At 38.4% G+C, this 15,710-nt stretch overlaps 1 protein-coding gene across 1 annotated transcript in view; it reads right to left on the reverse strand.

The window, feature by feature from the left end:
- LOC106868257 (uncharacterized) overlaps positions 1-15,710 on the reverse strand; it is a 228,182-nt gene that overhangs the window by 47,819 nt on the left and 164,653 nt on the right. Inside the window, exons 37-41 of the mRNA XM_089358208.1 lie at positions 15,126-15,199; positions 12,733-12,928; positions 9,136-9,354; positions 6,963-7,093; positions 3,607-3,991 (exon numbers count right to left, since the gene is read on the reverse strand). Coding sequence (XP_089214334.1) covers positions 3,607-3,991; positions 6,963-7,093; positions 9,136-9,354; positions 12,733-12,928; positions 15,126-15,199 — 1,005 coding nt within the window. The remainder of the gene's footprint in view (positions 1-3,606; positions 3,992-6,962; positions 7,094-9,135; positions 9,355-12,732; positions 12,929-15,125; positions 15,200-15,710) is intronic.

Raw genomic sequence — 15,710 nt, forward strand, 5'->3', positions numbered from 1 at the left:
CACACATATAGAATAAAAAAAAAAGTAAAAAAAAAAAACGTGATTGCAAAGCCAACTTCAGAATCATTCAGCAATGTTGCATATATCTAACTTGAGAAAAAGGAGGCAGTTAGAATTCTGGATAATCTTTTATTAACGCTTTCGTTCGTTTACAAACACAAGGCAAAAATTAAAATGAACATTTCGTTGTTCATTTATATGAATCGGATGTTTTCTGTTTGTTTAGAAGGGGAGAATATAGTTTTTTTGTCTTTTGGGGCGAAGGGAGAGAGAGAGAGAGAGAGAGAGAGAGAGAGAGAGAGAGAGAGAGAGAGAGAGAGAGAGAGAGAGAAAGAGAGAGAAAGATAGAGAGAGAGAGAGAGAGAGAGAGAGAAAGATAGAGAGAGAGAGAGAGAGAGAGAGAGAGAGAGAGAGAAAGAAAAGCAAAGCGAGGGAAAATTAGATAGAGAGAGAGGATTCAGGACAATCAAGAAAGAGGAAAAATATAATAAGGATGGGGGAAAGAGAGATGGATAAAAGAGGGATAAATAAATAGATAGATAGATAGAGAGAGAGAGAAAGGTTTCTTCTCAATTTGGTGTGGATAATTCATTGAAATTCCATTTCTTCTTTTCTTTCTCCCTTTCTTTTCTTTTTCTATTATATACCTATCAACATGTTTGTAAATAAATGCATTCTCTCACAAGGGTTGGTGACCTTTCAAAGGTGTTAATTTTATGAAGTAGGATGGAAGAAATAAGAAAAGGAGGGGAGGGTGCGGTCATCACAGAAAAACAGAAAAAAGTTCAAAGTCCTAATATTTTTTCACAATGTATAACTACCTCCCATATTGTGTAATTCAGCCCTTGCGAGATGTTTATTTACAAATATGTTGATAGGTGTGGAGGCGCAATGGGCCAGTGGTTAGGGCAGCGGACTCGTGGTCACAGGATCGCGGTTTCGATTCCCAGACCGGGTGTTGTGAGTGTTTATTGAGCGAAAACACCTAAAGTTCCACGAGGCTCCGGCAGGAGATGGTGGCGAACCCTGCTGTACTCTTTCACAACAACTTTCTCTCACTCTTACTTCCTGTTTCTGTTGTGCCTGTAATTCAAAGGGCCAGCCTTGTCCACACTGTGTCACGTTGAATATCCCCGAGAACTACGTTAAGGGCACACGTGTCTGTGGAGTGCTCAGCCACTTGCACGTTAATTTCACGAGCAGGCAAGTTCCGTTGATCGGATCAACTGGAACCCTCGACGTCGTAAACGACGGAGTGCTAACACAAAATGTTGATAGGTATACAATGGAAAAGAAAAAGAAAGGAGAAAAAAAAAAAAATAAAAGCACTTTGAAATGAAATTTCAATTAATTCACCACACCAAATTAAAAAAAAAACTTCTCTCTCCCTCTTTCTATGAATCTCTATCCTTTCCCCATCCTATCTTCTTCTTCTTCTTCATCTTGTTTGTCATGAACCCTCTCTCTTTGTCTATTTTTTCCTCGCTTTTCTTCTCTCTCTCTCTCTCTCCCCCTCGTCCCAAAAGACAAAAAAACAATATTCTCCCCTTATAAACAAAACATAAAAACATCCGATTCATATAAACGAACAACGAAACGTTCTGTTTTTACCATTTTGATTTTAATTTTTGTCTTGACGACTTTATAAACGAACAAAAGCGTTAATAAAGGATAATCCAAAACTCTGGCTGCCTCCTTGTTTTCAATATACAATATCTAGACACCGCTTCAAGCACTACACACACACACACATACAGACACACACACACATGATTGACCGCTAGCTCCAAAAGTTTTTTATTCTCTCTGTTTATTTCTTCGTGTTCCTTTCTGTTGAAGAACGTAGGCTTGAAACGTAAAAGACTTTCTCACCACTCGAGCGTTAAGCTAATACACCTGTTTGTTGTTTATACACCTGTCTTCGTCTTTTGTTTTTCTGTAAATTTGAACTACATATATACATACGTACATACATACACTCACACGCACACACACATATACACACACACACACACACACGCACACACACTCGCACATAAAATGCGATTGCTTTATCTTCAGAGATGATTGTCATCTCCTTGTACTCGTTCATTGTTAATGGCATTTCTGACTTTCAAGCCATGACCTCTCAGTCCCATTCCAGATTTGCACGGTTTGAAGAATGGGTGACAAACGAAAGTTATAACTCACTGCGTATTTATCAAATGGTTGGGTCTGCACACGTCATTACTCTTCTATCGCCATGGGACTTTTAGTTGATGGGATGACGAATGAGGTCACCATAAAAACACATACATACATACGTACGTACATGAATATATACATAAATACATGTATGCATACATACATATATGCATACATATATACACACACAAACATACATACATACACACACACACATACATATATGCATACATGCATACATATCTACATACATACCTAAGGCCAGCAATTTTAAGGCGTTTAGTCGACACCGCGAAGCTTAAAGAATCATAGGTATAGTTGACTCCGGTGAGATATGAACTCGGCAAAACAAAAATAATACCAATAATAATAGGCCCGAAATTTTTGGGGAAGGTGCGAGTAGATTAGATCGACTCCAGTACACAACTGGTACTTAATTTATCGACCCTGAAAGGATGAAAGGCAAAGCCGACCTCGGTGGAATTTGAACTCAGGCGCGTGAAGTCAGACGAAATACCGCTAAGCATTCTGTCTGGTGTGCTAACGTTTCTGCCAGGTCACCGTCTTAATAATAATAATCATAATGATGATGGTAAATGCTCTGATGCAGTACCAGGCAGTAGCCCTCATGGCTTCTGATGTTAACTGGTGGAAGTGTTATAATGTACATTGCTTTGTCTTGGTATAAAAGATGGACTACAGCAAATATTCTGCTCAATACCACAGATCTGCTTGTCAGTTGCGTGACCGTAACTAGTTGAGCATGCCTCTTAGTGGCTGACGATATGTGCATTTCTGATCATGAGTAGTAGTGGGGTGCATCATAGCCATATGTTGATAGGAATTCTTTGGTGCTTGAATAAGTCACCTCTGGAAACATTGATGTTTCGTTCAACATCCTTAAACAACCCTTATTCAGGGACCTTTTGAACGGGATGGGCTACTTGACTTGAAGAAAATTCTAACTGGGTCCCACCTGTAAAGTCATGCGCTGTTTATCTTGATATGAGATCATCATGTCGTGCACATATGGTTGTGATGCATGTGCTTGGTGTACCCTTATCAGGCAAGTATCCATGATGGGTATACTGGGCTTTGTATATTTTACCCCAGTGTCTCTTTGATGGCCTGCACTGCTCTCTCGCTAAATAATGATAAGTCCTAAAAGTTTTTGGCGGGAGTGAACTAGTCGACTACATTGACTCCAGTACATGACTAGTACTTATCGATCCCGAAAGAAATTTGAACTCAGAACGTAAAGACGAACAAAATGCTGCTAAACATTTCGTCCGACATACTTGTCACCTTAATATCAATAATAATAATGATCCTTTCTGCCAAAGGTACAACGCCTGAAATTTTTGCGGAAGGTGGTGCTGTCGATTTGATTGACTCCACTACTTAACTGGTACTTACTTTATCGACCCCCTAAGGCTGCGAGGTAAAGTCGACTTCGGCGGAATTTGAACTCAGAATGTAAAGACGGACGAAATGCCGCCGAGTATTTTGTCGGATGCTCTACAATTGTGTCCGCTAACCGCCATAAACAACAAAAAACATAAAAAACAATAACAAGAACAATAATAATAAAAATAATAATAATTATATAGTACCTGCAATAGAAATCTTGGAAAATATCAATGCACTGGGCATTATTTGAACACGTACTAGGTTGGCACATGCTGTCTATGTTTTCACAACGCTTGCCAGTCCAAGCAGCGGAACAGTTGCAGCTAAAGTCATTTTCTAAATCCGTACAGTTGGCACCGTGCAAACAAGGATTACTGGCACAGTCATCTATGTTGTTCTGTGGAAGAAATATCAAAAATATATTAAAAATATATATAATTTCCCCGATTACGTAGGTTTTGATTCAGGTAACGTCAATGTTGTATTCAAACGAAATAATACCCGAAGAAAATTGATGTATAGTATCGCACCATGTATATATAGGAAGTGTATATTGTACATACGTGGAGGCGCAATGGCCCAGTGGTTAGGGCAGAGGACTCGCGGTCATAAGATCGCGGTTTCGATTCCCAGACTGGGCGTTGTGAGTGTTTATTGAGCGAAAACACCTAAAGCTCCACGAGGCTCCGGCAGGGGATGGTGGCGAACCCTGCTGTACTCTTTCACCTCGACTTTTTCTCACTCTTACTTCATGTTTCTGTTGTGGCTGTAATTCAAAGGGCCAGCCTTGTCACACTGTGTCACGCTGAATATCCCCGAGAACTACGTTAAGAGTACACGTGTCCGTGGAGTGCTCAGCCACTTGCACGTTAATTTCACGAGCAGGCTGTTCCGTTGATCGGATCAACTGGAACCCTCGACGTCGTAAGCGACGGAGTGCCAACAACAACAACAATATTGTACATACATACATAATCAACAAAAGAGACAGTGAACCCCTTCGAATTTCAAGAGGCAACCTTAAATGTAGATTATGTCATATTTCTGTGGAAGACCTCACACATTTGATTAACAGCTGCTCAAAAATATCATCAAGGTGCTATCTCCCTATGCGACATGACGTTGTCGCAAGAACAATATACAATGCCATTCAGGAAAAAAGATTGACCTGGAATAAATATAGAGAATCCCCTGTTATTGAATACGTACGCAGATACCAACACAAGGAATACTGGTAGAACCTTCCTATCAAAACATCTGTCAAGTGTGAGCACAAGCACAACAGAGCGGATATTGTTGTTTGGGACAGACAAGAGAATGGATGGCCCGTCGTAGGGGTCAGCTGTCCTGCTGATGCGAATATCTTTTTGAAAATCGAAGAGAAAGAAGATAACTATGGAAAACTGCTCCGAAACCTCCAGCTCCCGGATTACAAATTTACATTTATACTAAGAATAACTGGAGAACTTGGTTTTGTAAATAAATGCCTGACAGTCTGGATTGGTTTGGATAAAAAAAAAAAAAATCAACCGGCTAATTCGCTCATTATAAATACAACCGGTAAGCAGAACAGTAACACTATGGTAGACATTTTAAAGGTTTAAAATGTGACCGTTTTCGTTATCTACATTCCAAAGATGGAGTTTTGTAGCTTTGCTCGAAACCAGCGCCTTCTTCAAAGGAAGAATTTTAAAGGATTAAATACAGTAAAGATAGATATACACCCAAAAATCTACGTACGTATATGCAAATATATTCATATATATATATATATATATATATATATATATATATATATATATATATACGGGGGCGCGCGTACACACATATTCTTTTATTCTTTTACTTGCTTGAGTTATCTGACTGCGGCGACCAAGCTGGGGCACCGCCTTTAGTCGAAAAAAAATCGACCTCAGGACTTGTAAGCCTAGTACTTATTCTACTGATCTCTTTGGCCGAACTGCTAAGTTACAGGGACAAGCGATAGTGGGGGAACAAGCACAAACACAAACACATACACACATATATATATATGTTTAATTCTCTATATTGAATACTCAATATTTCATATATTCAATAAGACATTCAATATTTCATTTCATTTTACCATTTATTTTTATATTATATATTCCATATTCTATATCCCACATTAATTTTACAAGAATATAAATAAAACATAAAAAAACTGACAGAGTTGGAACTCTTTTAAATAAAATAATATATATATATATATATATACACATACGACGAGCTTCTTCCAGTTTCCATCTACCAATTCCACTCACAAGGCTTTGGCCGGTCCGAGGCTTTAATAGAAGACACTTGCCCACGATGCAACGCAGTGGAATTGAACCCGGAATCATGTGGTTGTGAAGCAGCATATACTTATGTATTCATGCGCAGGCACATATATTAACACACACACACACACACACACACACACACACACACACACACAATTATGATATATATAAACCACAAATCTAGTTAAAATAGCTACCCGGTGTGTCCTGGTTGAAATAATAATTTATTTCGACATTTTTCAAGTTGAGAACAAGATCGTTTATCAGTTATCGCTTGAACTGATATGGTTTAAACAAGAGACGCCGGTAAGGAATAAAAATAAGAAGGAAAAAACAAGGGACATAATCAGCGTTACAATAATTCGAATGTCAAGCAGACGTTGACAAGGTGTTAATGGTTTACTAAGTGTCTAGTGATCTACTTTTGAATTCCGACAAGATGTATTTCTTGTAATGCGGACATACAGAAAAAATCTCGTTCCTGGAATGTATGTATTTGTTTGACGTTCCTTAAGAGATATTGTTTTTCAAGAGAACATACTGAATATTCTTTTTTGATTCATTAATATAAGGTCTGGTTTTGGAGAAGATTTACCATTTGATATTGAAATTGGTGCCTTCGTCTTTAAGTTTCTAGATTAAAACTGAAAGGGTCGTTGAATGTCTCTTATCACAGGGGATTTAAATTTTCCTTCTATGGCTCCGATAAAAAGTTTGAGCTCTGTACGACCATCGTCGTAGTTCGATGAAACCTGTCCTCTAGCACAAAAGTGCGATATATCTTCCGGTGTTTATGAAGCACCAGCTCATTCTTAGTCTACTCTAACGATTTTCTCTGGTTGGATTGAAGAATGAATCTTGCGATACTTTTCTGCGACATTCTAATAACATGTCCGTGGTACTAGAATTGTGAACTCTCAATATAGATAAGTCGTAGCTCGACCTAGAGAGACACTCTGAACTCTCAACCACGCACTGTATGGAATAATGCTACTTCAGAAGAATCCCATTTCGGTCGCCTGTATTCCTGACTGTACTATTAGATTATTTGAAAATAATACTTACATTGCACATTTCCCCTTTATAGCCTGGCTTACAGATACATTCGTAATCTTCTACGAGATCCTTGCATTGCATTGTACCTGTTGCATTGCATGTTGCATTGACACAGTCATTTATATTTGTGCAATTCTTGCCTAAAATGAGAAATTCAGAGACAAAGATTATATCGGAACTATGTTTCGATCAGTTATACCGTCGGTTGTCTTTTGTTTCGATATGTATAAAAAAAGGAAGGATGACAACAATATACATATATATATATATATATATATATATATATATATATATATATATACACGCATACTCAAACACAATACGTACACACACATATATGTTGAAAACACGACTATATGTTTTTGTGTTTATCTACGAAGTGACTTCGTAGAAGATTACATTTATTTCTACTCTTTCTTTAGGCAAAAAGATTCCTAAACTTTAAATCCAATGTGGGACTATATGCGTATTAAAGTATAAAACACCTGATGATTCGCAGTGACAAAACCGATCGAAATGCATTTTATATAAAAAAACGTAAATATATTACAAAATCCATTTTACTGGGCTAGATGGCTTATCACACTAGTATGTTGTAAAATAACATTCTAAAATAAGAGTTTAATAGTTCAAGGAAATTATGATCTTAATAATCCTTTCTACTGTAGGCACAAGGGCTGAAACTTTGTCGTAGGTGCTAAGTCAATTAAATGGACCCCAATATTCAGTTAGTACTTATTCTATCGACTCCAAAAGGATGAAAGGCAAAGTCGACCTCGGCGGAATTTGAAATTAGAACGTGAATGCCGGTGAAATACCGCTGAGTATTTTGCCCTGCGTGCTAACGATTCAGCCGGCACGCCGCCTTGATAATAATAATAACAATAATAATAATAATAATAATTATCCTTTCTACTAAAGTTACAAGACCTAAAAATTAGTGGGGCAGGGGTAAGTCGATTACATTGACCCTAGTGTTCCACTGGTACTTAATTTATAGACAGCGAAAGGATGGAAGACAAAGTCGTCCACGGTAGCATTTGAACTCAGAATGTAAAGACGGACGAAATGCCGCTAAGCATTTTGCTCGGCATGCTAACGAATCTGCCAGCCCACTGCTTTTGTAGTAGTAGTAATAATAATAATAATAATAATAATAATAATAATAATAATAATGATCATAGTGATTTCAAATTTTTCCACAAGGTCAGCAATTTTGGGGGAGGGAGATAGTCGATTAAATCGACCCCAGCACTTGACTGGTACTTAATTTATCATTCCCGAAAGGATGAAAGGCAAAGTCGACCTCGGCAGAATTTGAACTCAGAACGTAGCGGCAGACGATATACCGCTAAGCATTTCGTTCAGCGCAAACCTTGATCTGTGACCGTGAGATGAAACTAAAACAATTACAGCATAGAAGATTCATTTTATCCATTTGAAAACACACGGAAAGAGTTAGCAATTAACAGTGATTACGCAGTGTTAAAGTATTCGTTGCCTTGTCTGGATGTGGTCATTTACATAGTTACACTCCAACACCGATATTTTTATATTTTAAAGAAATTTTGTGAAAAAACAAAACAAAACAACAAAACAAAAATCCCAAAAAAAATCCAATACAAATCATCCTTCTCTTTTTCTGCCGTCTGTATGCAGAATAGTGGCGGCGCAATGGCCCAGTGGTTAGGGCAGCGGACTCGCGGTCATAGGATTGCGGTTTCGATTCCCAGACTGGGCGTTGTGAGTGTTTATTGAGCGAAAACACCTAAAGCTCAACGAGGCTCCGGCAGGGGATGGTGGCGAACCCTGCTGTACTCTTTCATCACAACTTTTTCTCACTCTTACTTCCTGTTTCTGTTGTGGCTGTAATTCAAAGGGTCAGCCTTGTCACACTGTGTCACGCTGAATATCCGCGAGAACTACGTTAAGGGTACACGTGTCTGTGGAGTGCTCAGCCACTTGCACATTAATTTCACGAGCAGGCTGTTCCGTTGATCGGATCAACTGGAACCCTCGACGTCGTAAGCGACGGAGGGCTAACAACAACAACAATGCAAAATAAGATTTTAAAAAAGGAAATCATATTGCATCTCCTATGAAGAGTGAATGTATTGCTTGAAATAAAATGAATTAATATAGAAAAGAATTTTGTAAGCTTGAGGACTAAGGGTGAAATTACCTTCGTATCCTGAGAAACAATTACACTGATAATCATTAATAAGGTTTGTGCAAGTGCCACCTTCACAAGGGTTTGGCTCGCAGTTATCATCAATCTTTTGGCAGAACTCTCCACTGTAACCATTGGTGCATGTGCACATATTTGAGTTGCACGTGCCACCATTGTAGCACTGTATTCCATCGCATGTTGTCTTGTTAAAACATTGTCTTTGGTCCATTACTGGAAAATAAATACATTAAATAGTTGAGTAGAACATTTAAAAAAGAAAAATTATTTCACTGATTTGCGCATTACAGTCTTTGGACTGTGCAGCATTTTTGGCCAAAAACTCGAACGGTGTTTAGTTGATGAAATCTGCCACTGTAATTATTTTAAACCTGGCATCTGTTCAATTGATCCTTTTTTGCCGAACCACTAGGCGACAGGGACGCAGTCAAGCCAACTTTGATTGTCAAACGGCGTGACAAACACAGAGATACGTGCACATGTTTACACATATACAAACGTAAATATTCACACACACGCACACATATACACACACACACACACACACACACTCACACACACACGCACACGCACACGCACACACACACACGCGCGTAACTACGTAAGAAACCTGTCATTTATACGCAAGTACAAACAATACATACACATATTTTTATATATCTACAAGCATCTTACATTGTTTCCCTAACAAATACACTCACAAATCATTGGGTGACCCAGTATTATAATAGACGACGCTTTCCCAAGGTGACGCTCAGTGGGACTGAACCAGAAACTACCTGGTTGCCACGCACACTTCTTGACTACACAACTAGGCCTGAAAGTTTACTCTCAGTAAATCTTATTTTGTCTTAACCATTTCCTGTCCATCCTATCTTATTCTTAGAGAGAAACATTGTAAAATCCAGATACGTTGTTGTTGTTTAGCCCCAGGTTGGCCCTGGCACGAAACACCTTAACCTGATCTGGAATTGAGAAATGGATAAGTAGAAATGGTGTTGTACCTTAATATAAATAACATAATTGAGTTCCGAGAAGTTTTCTGACGCATATTGTATGAAAGTGGTTCAGCTTCCTGGCATGACGCTGGTAGACCGTCCAGGACTCGCAGCCGTAAAGCAGCGTTGTGAGAACAACAGCCCAGTACACCTCGATCTTTGTAATGATGGTGATTCCCCTCCTGTTTCAGACAGAGAAAGGTGGCGATCAGCTGTTCACAAGGGTGCCAACACATGCGAGACCAATAGGATCGCTGCTCGAGAAGACAGCAGACAAACCAGGAAGAACAGAGCTAACAACCCTGTAGCAGGCGCTACCATTCCCTGTCCACACTGTAAAAAGACTCTTTCGGGCGCAGATTGGCCTCACTAGCCATCTGCAGAGTCACAAAAATAAAGCCCACCCCACCCCACCCCAGGATGACTAGATGGTCTTCGTCGCATCGACAGACAAACTACAAAAATTGAGTTCCACTGTGACAAGACTTATGCAAAGCTGTATCATTATAGCGGAAACGAAAGCCTTTCGGTATATGCAATTACTGATATTCCATAAAAAAAAATATAGATATAGAGTGAACTTTGTTACATAGTATACAAGGGAACTGAATGCACAAAAGAACACATATTGAGAGCAATGTAGGTTCGAACGAGATAAAACGAAAATAGTTCAATAAAATTAAGGTTCAGCATTTCATCTTTTCGGGATCGAGAAAACAAGTACCATTTGAGTACTGGGAGTCAATGTAATCGATTTACCCTTTCTCCGAAATTGCTGTCCTTGTGCCAAAATTTGAAATCAATATTCGAAAACAATATGTACGAAAAGATTTGATCCAGCAGAGTAGTTAACATGCCGGACAAAATGCCTCATGGTATTTTTTCCGCTCTGAGTTCACATACCACCGAGGTTAACTTTCTCTTCCATCTCTTCGGAGATGATAAAACAACGTACCAGTCAAATATTGGGATCGATCTAATCATCTTGTCTTTTCTCCTCAAAATCTGCGGACAATAAACCCTACAACGGACTGGCATCCCTTTCAGAGGAATGCTGTGACATTGGTCACTTATACTCTATGGAAATCGGGTTATCGGCTTCATGACATCTGGGGTTCATGAAAAAGAAAATGTGCCGTGCTTTTGCTAATTGTTTTCGCTAATAATGCAGCCACGTGTAGATATGGATACCGTCTCGGTTTCCTCGTCCTTGAGCTAACGGAACATCCATGATGTGAAAGAGGGCTGCATCATGATGTGAAAGAGGGCTGCATCATGATGTGAAAGAGGGCTGCACCAACCCTAGGATGGTGCTTACTACCGCCTAGCAGACTGGACCAACGTGAAATGAACTGTCTTTTGTTGAAGGACCCACATGCAGCCTGCTGTAAGGGTATTGAAATGTAAATCACTCATTTCAGTATCCATGTTTTTACTGGTGAACTAGAATAAACGGTAAAACCCCACCTCGATCAGGAGTGACTACCTAGAAAGTTACCCTCCGAGACACAAGTCCGGGCAAGGTTGTTTAAGGAAGACTAGCAGTCGTTCATGCATATCAGCTTCCCCTCTCCACCCCACCGGTGTTATCCAAGGGAAAGGCAAAGGCTGATACAGCTTGACACCAGTAACGTCGCAACTCATTTCTGCAGTTGAGTGAACTGGAGCAACGTGAAATAAAGTGTCTTGCTCAAAACACTACCCGGTTCAGGAATCGAACTCACTACCTCATGCGCCTGGGGCATTATATATCATTTCAAAGTACCTGGACTACTGGGATGTTGTAACAATTGAATAATCTGTTGACAAAATTAAAGGTGATTCGTTGTTCTTTTGAATGTAGACCATCTCAGATCAAGAAAACTGATTATCATAGACCTTACAGTTGTGATCATCAGGTTTCGTGTATCAGAGAACATAGTCATCATTGTGGCCATGTTGTCGCTGTCTTTTTGTTGTTACTTAGATCTACGGATTATTAAAAATATTCCGACCATAGGTACTTAATTTTTTTTATTGTAATTCACATTTAAGATTACACTTTCCAATACCCTTTTACTCTTTTATTTGTTTCAGTCATTTGGCTGTGGCCATGTTAGAGCACCGCCTTTAGTAGAGCAAATCGACCCCAGGACTTATTCTTTTGTAAGCCTAGTACTTATTCTATCGGTGTCTTTTTGCCGAAGCGCTGAGTTACGGGGACGTAAACACACCGGCATCACTTGTCAAGCGATGTTGGGGGGGGGGGCAAACACAGACACTCATATATATATATATTATATATACGATGGGCTTCTTTCAGTTTCCGTCTACCAAATCCACTCACAAGGCTTTGGTCGGCCCGAGGCTATAGTAGAAGACACTTGCCTAAGGTGTCACGCAGTGGGACTGAATCCGGAACCATGTGGTTCGTGAGCAAGCTACTTACCACACAGCCACTCCTACAATGTGTTCCTTTTTTGTTAAAGACAGCAGGGAATGATTTGAAGGAGATTTATAGTGAGGAATCCCTGGGAGTTCTTATATTCAGAAAAAAAATCCCAAACAAATTCCACATTATAGTAAAAATTAACAAATTATACAAATGGTATACCTTTGTTGACGTGACACTGGAAACGTAGCTGATACGGTGGGCAACTTGGATTACAGCTTTTATTATTTATTATGCAAGCATCACTCAGGTTAAACGACATCCCAAATTGCTGTTGCCAAAGAAAGGGAGCTCTGTCAACACGTGATCGGCACTGAGTCAGCAAAGGAACCTTTCCATTGCAAACATCGACGCCAACCTAAAGATAGAATAAAATTGTGTAGTATTCTACATATTAGATGAAAATAAAAAAAAGAAATAAGTTAAATAAAAGTAGTAGTTTTATTATTAATTATGACTTATTTAACATTATCGCCTATTAAAGAGAGGCACGAGCTCGCGGAATTGTTATGGTTCCGAACAAAACTGCTTAGCGACATTTCCTCTAGCTCTTTACGTTCTGAGTTCAAATTCCACCGTGGTCGATTTGCCTTGCATTTTTTTCGGGGTCGTTAAAATAAGTACTGGAGGTGGGGTTGATGCAATCGACTATCTCCCTCCCAACAAAATTTCAATCCTTGTGCATACAGCAGAAATAATCGTCTGTGTTTTAAGAGAATTATCGAGGCGGGTATCCTGTCCTTTTTTTTTCACATCACAAAGAATTAAGATTAACTTAAAAGACGTACATTCAAATATTCAGAGCAAATGAATTCTTTCAAAGAACGCTCTAGCAACATTTACAATGCTATTGATACTGAGCTTATTGATATCTACAAGGGGGTGCTGAAAAGTTCCTGGCTTTAAGGGTGTCACGAAAAGCCTGGCTGGAGGCCCAACTTTCCGAGTGCTTTTACAGGACTTGGAAAAACTGAAGGATAGCTACAAAAAAGTGTGTAAATCTGAGAGGGACATATACGTTGAATAAAATCATAATTAATTGATCCTCCTGTATTTTCTTTTATCTAAAGCCAGGAATTTTTCAGCACACCCATGTATAATAAATCGATTAATGAAGAATGCAAGCAACAAATGAATATTATGAATATGATGTAATTCCTTTCAGATTACATTTACTAAAACATCTGGCACGTATTCCCAAAGTCTAGATAAAATTACTCACACACACAAACATACACATATATTTGAGTGAATTGTTGCGGAGACACAACGGATCTTTTTTAAAACGGGGGCCACATTTTTCATTAACGAAACACTTTGAAACTTGGAACACTGGTAGAATGTGTCATATAAAACATCTTTTTCTCTTAGTCTTCTTAAAAAAAAAAGAAATCCATAAGTTATTCCATGTTAAAGTTGTCGTATTTCTGTAATTTCAACCAATCACTGACGTCCATTCAGCCGATATACATTAAGTGCCGACTACATAAACAAACGATTCTGAAACAATTAACCCTAACCCTAGGGTTAGGGTTAGGGTTAGGGTTAAAGCAAATTTAAAATGAAAAAAGCAAATAAAACGAAGGTATTGAGATTAAATACGCTTTACACCGCTTAATCAGCCAAAGGAGTAAATATAAACAACTGAATACTTGTCAGTGATTGGTTGAAATTATCGAAATAAGACAATTTTTTACATGAAATAAATTCGAATACAAAAATATTCTTCTGTTCTATAACACAAAATAGATAAGTATACGAAGTTTGAAAGTCTTTCCGTACCAAAAACACTACGTAAAACATTAATGAAAAATGTGGCCCCCGTTTTAAAATAGATCCGACACAACTAAAGTCATCTTCATTGCCATCATTGTTGTCATTTTAACATTCAGATTTTTCATACTCACAGGGGTCGAACCGAATTTGTTGAGGCAGATTTTCTATGATCGGATACACTTCCTGTCGTTAACTTTCACACATTTCCAAGTTAGGTAATATTTCCCCATGACCAGTAGCGTTTTTCACCGACGATTGGAAAGAATGGACACCACTTGTATGTAGTGACACTCGCTTACAACTATCATATTATCATGTGTCTCAAAACAAGGAGACACTTACAAATACGAATACACACGCGTGTGTGTGTATCTATACGCTGGCCTTATTTCAGTTTTCGTTCACCAAATCCACTCACAGTGTTTTCTCGGTCCGGGTTTACAGGAGATACATGTCAAAGGTGTTATGCGATGGGACTGAATCTGAAACCATGTGGTTGGGAAGCGAGCTTCTTAATTACACAGTGGCATTCGCACCAGATAAAATGCATATCGTGCTTTGTACTAAACATTCATTCGTTACTGAAATTCTCACACAAATTTAACAAACAAGTTCATCTCAAATAATGCTACGAAAAAACAAATGCACTTCACTCAGAAGAAATAAGTATGTACGCTAAGTTAGTTTTGTTTTTTAATCTTCTGGGTTACTTTTTTTTTTTTGTAAAAATGAAATAAAAGAAATTTATAATTTTGTTTTGGTTGAAACTTGAAACTTACATCACGCAAAGTCTTTACTGCATCTTCTGGTATTCTAGATCCGTTTACAGTAAACCACGGACTCCAATAATTCTCTGAAACAATTAATCAGAATAACTTGAACGTTTGACAGGAATATATTCTTAGATAGTAAACAATTTTCATTAGCTATAACAATGTTATTTTTGATTTGGGAGATATAATAACAGTCAATTCAAATGAAACCTTGAATATTATTATTCCTAATTCCACTGAAACTCCGTTTGAGATTGCGGCTAGGATATTCGACTGCGTATTGTGCACTTTTTCTCACAGTTCCCCTTTCAGTTCTACACGAAAACTTCCTTCTCTATTGTTTTCTATGAAATCCTCCAGTCAATAGTATCCTATACAACAGCTCGAAAATTCAGTCGAAACATTATAGTTAAGTTACGAACCAGAAAACTATGATTTTATAATAATGCATATCCCTGAGTAAATCTGTTAATTCTTGTTCCATTGAAACCCCACTTAGGGCCAGCGCCAAAACATTAACCTTTCTCTCAGTTCTACAGTGTGCACTTCCCAACCAGTCATACCGTGGGAGATTCTTTCATTTTTTAAAAT

Source organism: Octopus bimaculoides, chromosome 9 (assembly GCF_046866305.1).
Source record: "Octopus bimaculoides isolate indiv1 chromosome 9, ASM4686630v1, whole genome shotgun sequence".
Classification (NCBI taxonomy): domain Eukaryota; kingdom Metazoa; phylum Mollusca; class Cephalopoda; order Octopoda; family Octopodidae; genus Octopus; species Octopus bimaculoides.